This window comes from Scyliorhinus canicula, chromosome 4, assembly GCF_902713615.1.
Source record: "Scyliorhinus canicula chromosome 4, sScyCan1.1, whole genome shotgun sequence".
Taxonomy (NCBI): domain Eukaryota; kingdom Metazoa; phylum Chordata; class Chondrichthyes; order Carcharhiniformes; family Scyliorhinidae; genus Scyliorhinus; species Scyliorhinus canicula.
Genome location: NC_052149.1, coordinates 206,676,017 through 206,691,155, shown reverse-complemented (window position 1 = coordinate 206,691,155; position 15,139 = coordinate 206,676,017). Strand labels below are relative to the sequence as shown.

The window sequence follows — 15,139 nt, the reverse complement described above, 5'->3', positions numbered from 1 at the left end:
GGGGCTCGGTGGTGTACAGTCCTCGGTAGAGGGTCTTGAATGCTTGATTGATCACTTGTGATTGCGCTACCAGTCAGCCTCTGCTGTTATTTATCTCCGCTATTTCCCTCGTTGCTGCCTGCTTTCTCAGCTGGTGAGCCAGTCGGTGGCCAGCCTTGTCTCCGTGTTCATAGAAGGTCCCCCGTGTTTGACGGAGTTGGTACACTGCTTTCCTGGTGGATTGCAGATTAAAGTCCATTTGCAGCTTTTTCCTCTCCTCCAGCTGCTCTACAGCCAGGGTCTCAGAGTACTTTGTGTCGACCTCCAGAATGGAGTCCACCAGATGCTGCCTGACTGGCCTCTCTTCCCTATCTCTGTTTGCCTTGTAGGCCATGAGCTATCTTCTAATCTCGGCCTTCAGTGCCTCTCAGAAAGTGGAGGGTCAGACCTCCCTGATCTGGTTGTCACTAACGTAATCGCCTGCGGCCTGCGATATTTTTTGGCAGAAGGCCTTGTCAGCCAGGAGGTCCGCGTGGGGCCCTAGGCACGGCCTATCTCCAACCTCACATGTAATCTGGAGCGTGGTTGGAGATGACGATCGCGGAGTACAATGCTCCTATAATTCCTGGAAGCACCGATTTCCACACTGTAAAGAAGTCGATGCGGGTGTGCACCTTGTGCACCTGCGAAAAGAACAAGAAATCCTTTTCTCCCGGGTGTAGGAACCTCCATGGGTCTATTGCCCCCATCTGCTCCATGAATATTCCCAACTCGTTAGCCATGCCTGCCCCCATCTGCTCCATGAATATTCCAACTTGCTAGCCATGCCTGTCTTTCACCCCGTTCTGGGGTTTGATCAATCGGTCAGTGGGTCCTGTACGCAGTTAAAGTCGCCCCCTCATAATCAGTCAGTGTGTGTCAATGTCAGGGATTTCTGCCATTTGCAGTGATCTGTACATCTGTACGTACATCTTCACAGACACCAGGGACTACAGACAGATGTAACAGCCACAGCATCACTAGTTAAGCTCTGGAAACAGAATGAACCCATTGAATAAAGTATTTGTGTTAACTAGAAGTCTACAATCTTCATTCAGACTTAGAGAATAACATACCGTTGCCTCTTTTATGAATTCTGTGTCATCCCAGTTGGGAGCGTACACATTTATCAGCATGACAGGTGCACCTTCCAGGACACCGTTGACCATGACATACCGTCCCCCTGGGTCCATAACCATCTTGGTCTCTGTAAACCTCATCCTCTTCCTGATTAGTATGGCTACTCCCCTAGCCCTCGTCCCGAATGGTACATCTGTCCCACCCAGCCCTTCCTTACAAGCAGTCGGTCCCTCTCCCTCAGGTGTGTCTCCTGTAGGTAAATTATGTCAGCCTTCAAGCTTCTTAGGTGGGTGAAGACTCTGGATCTTTTCCCCGGACCGTTGAGTCCTCTTACCCCCGACCCCCCCCCCCCCCCCTCCCCCCCCCCCCCCGGCCCTGTGAGATCACCCATACTTACCTGGTGGAAGCGCCCCTGCACTCCGGGGTTTCCCGTTCTTAGGGGGCCGTCCAAAATGGCCGCAGTTGCCATTGTCACCATGAGGTCGGGTCACTGCGCTCCGGTGTTTCCCTTCGCCCAGGGGGCACCCAACGTGGCCGCCAACTATGTGTAGGTGCATCCCTGTACTCCGGGGTCTCCCTTTGCCTAGGGGCTCTCCCGAGTGGCTGCTTGGGACACCATCTTGGTTCCTCGCCCTGCTCCATGCCTGCCGATGCCTGTGTCTGTCTTGTTGCCTATCCTTATCTGTCTTTTTGTTCCCTTTCTGTCTGAACGAACCCCCCCCCCGGCCCCATTTCCCCCTTCCCCTATGCCCTCCCCCTGTCCCCCATCCCTCTATCCCCCCACTGTGTTCTCCCCCCCCCTCTTCAGCCTGTCCCCCCCACAGTTTTGCCCAGGCGCTCCCTCTCCCCTGAGGGGTGTGCCACGGCCTCTCTTACTGTCTGTCTTCCCGTGCTAGTCCTTTTTGCTAGTACGGTGGCTCCCCTCCCAGTTCTGGTCTAGCCATGGTCCTGTTTTACCTACCCATCTCCAACCCCAGTCTCACCCCTTTGTCTGCTACTCAACTTCTTTCCCCTGTTTCTACTCTTCAAACTGAGAGAGAAGACGAACATGAAAACGAGGCAGCAAAATCCCACGCAAAAACATCGTCTATATTCCAGTTTTTGTTGTTGGTCCGTCCTCCACTCTCATTCCCTTTCTTCCTCTGTCCCTGCCGCTTTCACCGCTGCCACGTCTGCTCTCCCTCCAGGTTGTTCGCTTTTATGAACTCATTGACCTTTGCCGGGGTGCAGAAGTAATGTTCTTTCTCCTGGTATGTCACCCAGAGTCTGCCCGGGAATAGCATGCCGAATCACACCCCTTTGTTGTCGAGCACCGATTTCACTCGATTGAATTCGGCCCTATTTTTTGCCAGGTCCGACCCAATGTCCTGGTAAACCCTGATTCTGTGCCCTTTCCACGAGCATGACTTTGTCTGTCGGTCCCACCTCAGGTTTTTTCCCAGTCCTGGAATCGGTGCAGCTTCGCAATTATCGCCCTGGGCTGCTCCTCGGTTTTGGGTTCAGCCGGAGCGACCTGTGAACCCTGTCCATCTCTGGGGTGTTTGGAAAGTCTTCCCTCCCAACTAGCTTGCCCAGCATTGGGGAGATGTAGCCCGTTGGGTCCCTTCCCTCAATCCCGCGTGGGGCCGCGAGTCTGTCCGCCCGTTTTTCCTGCCCCTTTTCTTTGCTGCTGCTTCTGACTTCTCGCCGTCCCCTCGATCTGTTGTTCACAGGTATCCTCTTTCCTTCTCGCTCTGTTGATGCCTTTTGTGTTCGGGTGGGCTTTAGGTGGCTTTTTGGGCCAAAATCTCCAGTAAATGTACGACTGGATGGAGAGCCACCTGCATGTGCGTCCGCTCAGCACATCGCTGCCACCGGAAGTCTGCATTGTTATCATTAATGGCTGGAGCCTTTATATTATTGTAAAAGTGCAACAGTCAGGATTGACAATACATGCTAAATAGTACAATTTTAAAGGGAGCAGAAAAGAAGTGAGACCTGGGAATTCTTCTGCACAAATCTTTAAAGGTGGCAGGAAAGGTTAACAAGGCAGCTAACAATGTAAAGGTGCTGGAATTTCTAAATGGAGACAGTTTCAAATTGCTGCTCTAAAGTACTATTGGAGTTCTTATTATGGAGTTTGGAAGTCCTCAAAATATCCTGCTTACGGCCACTTTTGGTATCGCCCCCGGGTTGTCCCAGGCTGGAAAAGATGCAGTTACGGACATGCCATGTGTGCGGCAGAAGATTATGCAGTGGAGAGGAAAGTAGAGATTGACAAGAATTATTGGCAGGGCTTGAAAATCGCAACTATGAAGAAAAATTGGATAGGCTGGGGGTTGTTTTCCTTAGAACAGGTGAAGCTGAGGCAGGAACTAATTGAGGTGTACAAAATTGTGAGGGGCCTATATAGACTAGAGGAAAAGAGCTGCTTTCCTTAGCTGAGAGGTCAATTACCTGGGGCTTAGATTGGTAGAAGGATGAGAGGGGTCACACTGAAAATCTGGTGGGTGTCTGGAATTCACTGCCCAAATTGGTGGTTGATTATGAAACGCTCAACTCATTTAAAAGGCACCTGGATCTGCACCTGAAAGGCTCAAACTGGCAAAGCTACGGGCCAGGTAGTGAAAAATGGGATTAAAGTTCGCAGCTGGTTTATTTTTCTTCTCTTTTTGGCCGGCACAAACATGATGGGCTGAATGGCCTCTTTCTGTGCCATATCTTTTCTCTGGTGATGTCACACAGCCTCTCAGGATGATTTAATGCACATTCTGCAAACCTGGACTGTATGAGTCCAATGAATGTTCTGTTTGAAGCTTTTACAATTAAATATACATCAGCTACAAGAGGGACCACCCCCAGCCCTCTACACTAGCGCTATTTAATGGGCCAATGATGTAACATACAATGGAGGCTGCAGAGAGAAGCATAAAATTACAGGGGGCGGGCAGAATGGTGAACACTTTTTTGAAATACACAACTTTAATCAAAAGGATCCTCGACTTCCTTACCCATAGAACTCAATCAGTAAGGATAAACAACAGCACCTCCTCTATGATAGTCCTCAACACTGGGGGCCCCCAAGGCTGCATTCGCAGCCCCCAACTACTCCCGATAACAACACAAATGTAGCAAATTGTGGCTCCAATTCCATTTAAACGTTTGCTGATGACATGACTGTAGTGGGTCGAATCTTGAACAACGGTGAATCAGTGTACAGGAAGGGGATAGAGAATCTAGTGGTGTGGTGTAACAACAACAATCTCTCCCTCAACGTCAGCAAAACTAAGGAGCTAGTATTGACTTCAGGAAGCGAAGTATCGTACACATCCCTGTCTGCATCAATATGGTGCCAAGGTGGAGCTTCAAATTCCTTGGTGTGCACATCACCAACAATCTGTCCTGGTCCACCCACGCGATGCCAGACCCAAGAAAGCACAACAGCGCTTATACTTCCTCGGGAAACTAAGAAAATTTGGCATGTCCACATTGACTCTAACCGGGTTTTATCGATGCATCACAGAAAGCATCCTATTTGGCTGCATCACAGCCTAGTATGGCAACTGCTCGGCCCAAGACCATAAGAAACTGCAGAGAGTCGTGAACACAGCCCCGTCCATCACACAAACCCGCATCCCATCCATTGACTCTGTCCAAACCTCCCACTGCCTTGGGCAAACGGGCAGCATAATCAAAGACCCCTCCCACATGATTATTCTCTCTTCCAACTTCTTCCATCGGGCAGGAATTACAAAACTCTGAGCAAGTGCACTAACAGGTTCAAAAACAGCTTCTTCCCTGCTGTTACCAGAGTCCTGAATGATCTTATGGACTGAACTGATCTCTGTGGTAGTCACCATGAACTGTATATTATATATAGTACCTGTATATTAGATGTAGTACGGTAAGGCTCCTGTACTCGAGGTACATGGGTAAATCCCTGCCTGCTGGCTCCGCCCAGTAGGCAGCGTATAAATGTGTGTGCTCGCCGGTGCTGCAGCCATTCTGGTAGTAGCTACAGGAGGCCACACATCTGTGCTCAATAAATCCTCGACTATTCACTACTCTCGTCTTTGTAGTAATTGATAGTGCATTAATCTCTTCACACATCTTCTCTACAGAGTAGTGTTACACTCCTGTATGTTCAACCGATACATTGCCTATGTATTTACATTGTGTATTTATGTTTGTCATATGTTTTTTCATAATGAATGATCTGTCTGGACTGGACACAGAACAATACTTTTCACTGTACCTCTGTACACGTGACAATAAACAAATCCAAATCCAATTTGGAAGCATTTAACATAGTTAAAGGTTCTGATAGACTGTGATTTGTTGAGCCTCTTGCAACTTTGTGAGAGTGAAAGGGAGGCACAGGACGTCGGAGCTACAGCAGGCTTTGAAGGATGGCCACCTGGTGGCAGCTCAGGCCATAGCAGCAATTGACAGTCAGAAAGTCAGGCAATATGTCTTCACAGCAAGATTGGCACAGCTCGATCACAGTGATTATTATGGATCAGAGGTAACTGGAAAGTCATTGATCTGGGATAAACCTCCATCATGCATTGAGCTTCTAGCAGAGGGATCACTTTAGAGAAGCTGATGGTGGCGTGGGGAGGGCCACGTTGAAGCTCTAATTTGCTGGGAGGCTTATTCAGGCCGTCAGTGCACAGCTGCCATGTGCAGCGTTGCTTCAGGAGGAGAATTTGAGAGGGGGACGGTGAGGGAGCAACCTCATGGCAACCCGCAGAAGCAGTTTCACGCTTGGAAATTGGCAGAAGGCAGCAGACGGGACCACAAGTAGGTGTTAGCACAGTGAAGGAGATATCCTGCAGCAATTGTATACAGGTAGAAGAGAAGCTACCTGCAAATATTGGTGAGGCAGTGTCACCATCTTCGCCTCTCCCATAAAGCCACGTCATTCTGCCATGCTAGTTACATTGGTGGCCACCCAATGCCATGAAAATCACCAAGCCCCAAAATGTCTCTACATTCCAATACATCTATACACATGGATGGCATGATGGCACAGTGATTAGAACGGTGGAGGCAGTGGTCGTGCTGCCGCACAGTGTGAGGGACCCGAGTTCAATGCTGACCTCGTGTCTATGTGGAGTTCATACATTATCACAGTGTCTGCGTGGGTTTCCTCCGGATGCTCCGGTTTCCTTCCACAGTCCAAAGATCTGCAGGTTAGGAGGATTGGCCATACTAAATTGCCCCTGAGTGTCCAAAAGGTTAGGTGGGGCTATGGGGATAGGGTGGGGGTGTGGGCCTAAATAGGGTGCTCTTTCTAAGGGTCAATGCACACTCGATGGGCCAAACAACCTTATTTTGCACTGTAAGGATCCAATGTCAATCTAGTTCACTTCGGGGTCCACTGGTAATATATGTGGCATCTCCTAATCAACTGCACAGCCCTGCATCGAGATGGTGATACATTACCAAACTGATGGAAATAGTCAAACCAAAAGCAAGAGGAGTGGGGTCTACTGCTGGATGTCCCCAAGGGCATGGTCTCAGAGACTGCACACACATGATTATCAAGGTTCCCATGAGCCTGTCAGGAGCCCTCATTAACTGGAAGGTATTTTATTCCACCAGTGAACACTATAGGTATTTGCACTGGGAGCAGATACGATGCAAGTTCAATTAACCATTGATTTTCTATTTAAATACGGTAGATGGGATGCCGATTTTGGTGTTGTGGGGTTGAACTTGGTGTGGGAAGAGGGGATGAGTGGATGGGCAGAAAGATGGTGGGATTGGCTCCTTTTCCTCCCACCTTTCCCATGTCTCGTCCAGCGGGGCCCTCACCTCCTCTAACATTCGTCGGTACATATTGGCACAGTTACTGTCCCCCAATGCTAGCAGTCTGTCCAGTAGTGTAGCTGGGGGATCATTGTGGTTTCCCTCCGGAGGAAGTTCCTCAGTTGCAGCTATTGGAGCTCATTACCTTTCGGGAGCTGGAGCTTTTCTGTTAGTTCCCCCAGGGTCACTACTCTACCTTCCACATACAGGTCCCTTACTGTCAGTACCCCTTTGTCCTGTCTCCGCGTTTTGAAGGAGAAAGAGCTGGGTATGAAGATGGGGGGGGGGGGGCCTTTGTATCAAAGCACTACATAGGGTGAACTCCACCTCCTCATGCATAGTGCGGAGCCTAAAGCAGCTAAAGATAGAGCACAGGGCGCACAGGACACACGGGTGGGTTCTTCTCGGAGGTGGCAGACAAAGTGAACGGTGTCAGGGAGGCCCGCGAAGCACACCCACACGTTCTGGTGGGTACTGGACTACTCCAAACTTGGTGGGTACTGGACAGCCTTTTTTGAAGCCATGTCCAGCGTTGTGGGAGTGAGGGTGGAGCCATGCCCGCTGGTAGTGGTCTTCGAGGTACCGGAACAGCCCGAGCTCTTTACAGGGAGAGGGGCAGATGCCTGCCGGATACGACTGCTCAGCTGGAGATCAGCAGCACCTTCCAAGGCCGCAGACTGGCTGCCAAAACTGGCAGAATTGCTCAAATTGGAGAAAATAAAATTCGCCATCAGGGGTTTGGAAAGAAACTTCCACAAAACATGGAGGCAATTCCCCAGTCTCTTTGAGGACCTGTTCGTGACCAGCAACCAAGTGGAGGGGAGGGGGGGGGGGGGGGCGCGTGGGAGATCGAGCTAGACAGACAGAAAGAGGAGGAGGGGAGAAGGGGGCGAAGAGGGGGGAGGGGAGAAATGAAAGGAAGCAACATCCAGATTGCAGAAAAAAAAATTACAGAGAGACTAAAAGGTGCTGAGGGAGGGAGCAAAACCCATTGGTGCTGTCACAGCAACTGATAGATTATGCCTTTGTTGCCTCGATCATACCCCTGATATTTTTTAATACAAGTGGGTGACATGTATACAGTTAATGGCTTGGTTTTTGAAAACAATCACTTGGATTTTACAGTTAATATGCCTCATGTTCTTGTATGTTTCCTATGTTTTCTTATCTTTTCCTTTTTGCGATAAATACAAATTAAAATCAATAAAAATACTCAAAGAATAAGGATTAGCACCTTTTGTATGTTACGTGCCACTGTGCCAAAAACATGCCCGGTGGGGCATGTAAAATCTGGCCCACAGATTGCACTTGTTGGACTGGCACAATAATGCAACTGAGAAAACAACTCAAAGTTTACACACTGCCTGCCTCCATGGTCTCAGCATAGGCTGTTCGTGAAACCTGACCCCCCCACCCCCACCCCACGCGCTAAAATGAGAACAAATCAATATTTCGGATGTGGAATCCAAAGGCAAGGTAGTTGCCCTGAACATACACATTAAAGCCTCATTCAGCCCCAAATAGATGACTGCATCCATGCCTGGGAACCATACTTTAGGAGTGATGGAGAGGATACAGAAGAGACTTACTACAATGTTTCCGGAGATGAGAGATCATAGTTAAGTGGATCTAGTGGAGAAGCTGTGGCTTTTCTCCTTAAGAGCAAGAGGTGAACAATTCTATGCGTTGAACAGGGAAAGAGAAAATGTTTTCAGTGTTTAGACATTTGATTAACCAGAAAACACAGATTTAAGTGAATGCCGAAGAACCAAAGACGAGCGAAGGAAGAACTATTTTCAGTAAGGAATGGCTTGGATTTCGAATGCCTAATGGTGGATAGAGATTCAATTGTAGCTTTCAAAATGGAATTCTATAATAACTTGAAGGAGAAAATAGTCATCGGGATATGAGGAAAGAGCGGGAAGTGAGACCAACTGGACCAACTTCAATACAGTCAGTGCAGACTCAATGGGCTGAAAGGACTCCATCTCAGCTATCAAATACTCACCACACTAGAAAGAGTATGACAGTGATGGCTCGGATATTGCGTGTTTTGAACAAGTGAATGATTGAATGAGATTGTTTACTTCTAGCTTTCATATCTTCGAGCTGGGAGGAAAAGAAGAGAGGATTCAGTTTTATTATGGATTATCAGAAAAGATCCATATTATCAGCTATTTCTATTTGTTCACAACAGGTATTGATGATCCAGAAGATGAATTTGAAAACAGTGCAGTCTAAACTAGCAAATTTGCAGCTTCTTTCTTTCTGCACCCCCAACACCTGTTATGTTGACTCTGAACCATCTGTAGATAAGAAAGGTGAGGTCAATACACATAATAAATCCCCCATTTTATTCATGCAATGCCGTGTCACAGTACATGATACTTGTACGATTTTCTCAGAGGAGTATTACTCATATCATAGACTCTCAGTCTCTGATTGGATAAATAAAATGATATTGTGTGTTATGGATGGGAAATGAAGTTATATATCTTAGCTCTTCCAGTAATATCCTTCAGATCTGAGTATTGGAAAATAGGTACACAGGATTTAATATTTATTTTTTTTCATTGATTTGGTCATTGTGGGCATTGCTAGACCAGCAATTATTGTTCACCCCTGATTTCCCTTGAGAAGGTGGTGATGAGCCATCTTCTTGAACCACTGAAGTCCATGTGGTGCAGAAACACCCACACTGCTGTTAGCAAGGGAGTTCCAGGAATTTTGAGCAGTGACAGGGAAAGAACGGAAATATCATTCCAGTCAGGGTGGTGTGTGGCTTGGAAGGGAACCTGCAGGTGGTGCATTGTGTTCCCATGCAGCTGCTGTCTTTAACCTTCACAGTGGCAGAAATTGCGGGTTTGGAAGGTTCTGTTAAAGGAACATTTGTGAGTTGCTGCAGTACATCTTGTAGGTGGTACAGTTGCTATCGTGCATCAGTGGTGGAGGGAGAGGTTTGGGGCTTCTTGAGTGTTGTTGGGGATGCATTCAGCCATGCAAGTGGAGAGTATTCCATCACATGCCATACTTGTGCCTTGTAGATGGTGGACAGGCTTTGAGGAGTCAGGAGGTGACTTACTCTCAGCAAAGTTCTCAGCGTGTAGCCTGCTTGTGTAGCCACAAGGTTTGTATGGTATGGTAACTGCTAAGATGTTCATAGTGGGGGAATACCGCAATAAAAATGGTATTGAATGCCATGGGGAAATGGTTAGGTCCTCTCTTGATAGAAATGGTCAATGCCTGCACTTGTGAGGGATGAATATTCTTGCCTCCTATCAGCCCAAGCTGATTTAGGGGCTGGTTTAGCACACTGGGCTAAATCGCTGGCTTTTAAAGCAGACCAAGGCAGGCCAGCAGCACGGTTCAATTCCCGTACCAGCCTCCCGAACAGGCGCCAGAATGTGGCGACTAGGGGCTTTTCACAGTAACTTCATTGAAGCCTACTTGTGACAATAAGCGATTTTCATTTTCATTTCATTTTCCAAGCCTGAATATTCTTGCTGCATATGAACATGAACTGCTTCAGAATCTGAGGAGTAATGAATAGTGCTGAACATTGTGCAACATCCCCACTTCTTTTTAGGAAACATTTCTAATTAAGGGACAATTTAACATAGCCAAATACACCTACCTTGCACATCTTTAGGTTGTGGGAGTGAGACCCAGCGACTCTGGATCGAACTCTGGTCCTCAACACTGTGAGATAGCAATGCTAACCACTGCGCCACCTGCTGCCTGATTGGCCTCACTTCCAACCCTATGTTGCAGGCAAGGTCATTGTGTAAGCAGCTGAAGGTAGTTAGGACAAGGGCACTTCTACTTTGATGTCCTGAGACTGAGATGATTGACCTCCAACCACCACAAACATCTTCCATTGTGTGAGGTATGACTACAACAAATGAAGAGTTTTCTCCCTCATTCCCCTTGACTCTAGTTTTGGAAAATAAAGGACAATTTTGTGGGATAGAACTACCATTCGTGCTTAGGGACACGGGCTGGGGGTAGCATTACTGCTCAATAAGAGGATGGCATTCACTGCAACAAAGATGGCTACGGACCCAAGCGGAGTGACATGTCATGGTTTGTGGTGTCCTGGGAGGGGCACCAGTTGTCCTCATAAGAACATAAGAACATAAGAACTAGGAGCAGGAGTAGGCCATCTGGCCCCTCGAGCCTGCTCCGCCATTCAATTAGATCATGGCTGATCTTTTGTGGACTCAGCTCCACTTTCCGGCCTGAACACCATAACCCTTAATCCCTTTATTCTTCAAAAAACTATCTATCTTTACCTTAAAAACATGGAATGAAGGAGCCTCAACTGCTTCACTGGGCAAGGAATTCCATAGATTCACAACCCTTTGGGTGAAGACGTTCCTCCTAAACTCAGTCCTAAATCTACTTCCCCTTATTTTGAGGCTATGCCCCCTAGTTCTGCTGTCACCCGCCAGTGGAAACAACCTGCCCGCATCTATCCTATCTATTCCCTTCATAATTTTAAATGTTTCTATAAGATCCCCCCTCATCCTTCTAAATTCCAACGAGTACAGTCCCAGTCTACTCAACCTCTCCTCATAATCCAACCCCTTCAGCTCTGGGATTAACCTAGTGAATCTCCTCTGCACACCCTCCAGCGCCAGTACGTCCTTTCTCAAGTAAGGAGACCAAAACTGAACACAATACTCCAGGTGTGGCCGCACTAACACCTTATACAATTGCAACATAACCTCCCTAGTCTTAAACTCCATCCCTCTAGCAATGAAGGACAAAATTCCATTTGCCTTCTTAATCACCTGTTGCACTTGTAAACCAACCTTCTGTGACTGAAGCACTAGCACACCCAAGTCTCTCTGAACAGCGGCATGCTTTAATATTTTATCGTTTAAATAATAATCCCGTTTGCTGTTATTCCTACCAAAATGGATAACCTCACATTTGTCAACATTGTATTCCATCTGCCAGACCCGAGCCCATTCACTTAACCTATCCAAATCCCTCTGCAGACTTCCAGTATCCTCTGCACTTTTCGCTTTACCACTCATCTTAGTGTCATCTGCAAACTTGGACACATTGCCCTTGGTCCCCAACTCCAAATCATCAATGTAAATTGTAAACAATTGTGGGCCCAACACGGATCCCTGAGGGACACCACTAGCTACTGATTGCCAACATATATGTGTACGCTCCCAACTGGGAAAACCATGGCAGAAATTTCCGACATCGGGTAGCACAACGGTTCAATTCCGGCCCCAGGTCAGAGTCTGTGGAGTTTGCACATTCTCCCCGTGTCTACTTGTGTCTCACTCTCACAACCCAAAGATGAGCAGGGTAGGTGGATTAGCCAAGCTAAATTGCCCCTTAATTGGAAAGTTAAAAAATCCCGGACATAGACTCACACCGACTCATTATGGAGGGGAATGACTTTAACTGCGTCTAGGACCCATGGACGGACAGATCTAGCCCCAGATCAGGAAAACTGTCAAACATGGCGAAAGAGTTGAACAACGTCATGGAGCAGATGGGGACAGTGGACCCCTGAAAGATCACACACCCAGTGGAGAAGGAGTTCTCCTTCTTCTCCAAGGTACACTGGGTCCACACCAGGATTGACATAGTGGGGAAAGCAGTGCTTCCAGGGATAGTAGAAGCAGAGTACTCCACAATTGTGATCTCCGGCCATGCGCCACACTAGGTGGACATGAAGTTGGAGATGGACCGGGCACAGCGCTCCCATGCACGCCGGACACAGCCCTCCTTGCCGACAAGCCATTCTATAAACAGATATCACAAGACATAGGCGGGTACATTACCAACAACCAGAACGGAGAGGTTGCACCCTCCATGTTCTGGGAGGCACTGGAAGTGGTGATAAGGTGGGAAATTATTGAATACAAGGAGCGCAAAGTTAGGAAGGAGAGGCCAGCTAAGCAACAGCTGGTTGATTCCGTACTGGAGATGAATTGGCAGTACTCCTTGACCCCAACTGTGGACTATTGACTCAGAGGGAAAAGCTTCAAATGGACTTTGACCTGCTCTCCACGGGGAAAGCAGTGCACCAGCTGTGCCAGACAGGGGGGGGAGGGGCTTTACAAACATGGAGACAAACCCAGCCACCTGCTGGCCCACCAGCTGAGAAAGTAGGCAGCCACAAGGGAAATAGCCCAAGTAAAAGACAGGAGTGTCAAGGTAGTCGCAGCGCCAGAACATATCAATGAAGCCTTTGCAACCCCCTACTGGGAGCTGTACACCTCCAAGTCCCTGGTGGATGGGTGGAGCGGGGTTGAATTACTGTACAGCACTCCCATGCTCTGTATAGTGCCTCCTACTGGGAGTCTTTGGGGTGTCAGAGCAGCCAGAGCTCTTCATGGGGAGGGGGGCTGACACCCTCCCCTTTGCCTCCCTGACCATCAACCAGAGACTCATGCTCGGCTGGCGGTTAGCAGGACAGCACCACCCAAGTCTGTCCGACCTGACGGGATTTCTTAGGCTGAAGAAGATAAAAATCTCCATCCGTGGATCAGAAGAAGCTTTGACAGGACATGGAAGCCATTCACCAACTTGTTTCAAGACCCGTTTGTGGGCAGAAATCAATAAAGTTATGCGGGGGGGGGGGGGGGGGGGGGGGGGGGTGGACACAGAGCAAGTCGCGGAACAAGGAAGGGTAAGCAAGGGAGAGGAGAGACACGGGACAAATGCACCCAAGAGAAACAGAGGAGACAAGTAGCAGGGAAGGGAACTATAACAGGCTGGTTTGCTGGCAAATTAGTGCCTGAACCATGATGTACATAAACCACTATAAATGGGTGGCACAGTGGTGGGCAGCATGGTCGCACAATGGTGGGCAGCATGGTGGCAAAGTGATAGGCAGCACAGTGGCACAGTGGTGGGTGGCATGGTGGCACAATGATAGGCAGCATGGTGGCACAATGATAGGCAGCACGGTGGCACAATGATAGGCAGCACGGTGGCACAGTGGTGGGTGGCACAGTGGTAGGCAGCATGGTGGCACAGTGATAGGCAGCATGGTGGCACAGTGATAGGCAGCATGGTGGCACAGTGATAGGCAGCACGGTGGCACAGTGATAGGCAGCACGGTGGCACAGTGGTGGGTGGCATGGTGGCACAGTGATAGGCAGCACGGTGGCACAGTGATAGGCAGCACGGTGGCACAGTGGTGGGTGGCATGGTGGCACAGTGGTAGGCAGCACGGTGGCACAGTGGTAGGCAGCACGGTGGCACAGTGATAGGCAGCACGGTGGCACAGTGGTGGGTGGCATGGTGGCACAGTGGTGGGCGGCACAGTGGTGGGCAGCACAGTGGCACAGTGATAGGCAGCACAGTGGCACAGTGATAGGCAGCATGGTGGCACAGTGGTGGGCAGCACGGTGGCACAGTGGTGGGCAGCACAGTGGCACAGTGGTGGGCGGCACGGTGGCACAGTGGTGGGCAGCATGGTGGCACAGTGGTGGGCGGCACGGTGGCAGGCAGCATGGTGGCACAGTGGTCAGCGCTGCTGCCTCACAGCTCCAGGGACCCGGATTCAATTCTGGCCTCGGGTGACTGTGTGGTGTTTGCACTTTCTCCCCGTGTCTGCGTGGGTTTCCTCCGGGTGCTCCGGTTTCCTCCCAAAGTCCAAAAATGTGCAGGTCAGATGGGTTGGCCACAATAAGTTACCCCTTAGTGTCCCCCTTAGGTGGGGTTACTGAGTTACAGGGATAAGGTGGAGCCATGGGCTTAAATAGGGTGCTCTTTCCAAGGGCTGGTGCAGACTCTATGGGCTGAATGGCCTCCTTCAGCACTGTAAATTCTATGATTCTATAATTCTGTGCTTGTTTTGGCCAGGATTCTCCAGTCACCGACACCAAAATCGCGTTCGGCGATTGGCCGGAGAATCCCGTTCACGACCGAATCGGGGGCAGCCCCGCTTTCACGATGCTCTGCCCTCTGCAAAGCGGAGTCAGTCATATGTGTTGTCATCTAGCGGGAACTCGGCATAGCGGCTGTGGACTCAGTCCAGCGCTGCCATAGTCGGGGGGAGGGCCGATCCGTGGGCAGGGGGGACTTTCCATGGGCTGGGGGCACTGTTGGGGGCTGGTCGGGGCCACGCGAGCCAGCCAAAGGGGGAGGGGCACTATTTAGTAAGCCGGGTCCGCAAGCGGCCAGCAGCATGTTGCACGGAGTGGCTGCTGCAGGCCGCCGCCGTCCACATGCATGGTCATGGACCCGGCAATTCCCCAGGCCGTATCTG

The 15,139-nt window shown here is 49.4% G+C and overlaps 1 protein-coding gene across 3 annotated transcripts in view; it reads right to left on the bottom strand.

Moving 5' to 3' along the window:
• Positions 1–15,139, bottom strand: part of LOC119965336 (solute carrier family 22 member 5-like) — a 116,017-nt gene that overhangs the window by 38,707 nt on the left and 62,171 nt on the right. For all 3 annotated transcript variants that reach the window (XM_038795959.1, XM_038795960.1, XM_038795961.1), the window contains exon 6: positions 8,900–9,000. In XM_038795959.1, coding sequence (XP_038651887.1) covers positions 8,900–9,000 — 101 coding nt within the window. The remainder of the gene's footprint in view (positions 1–8,899; positions 9,001–15,139) is intronic.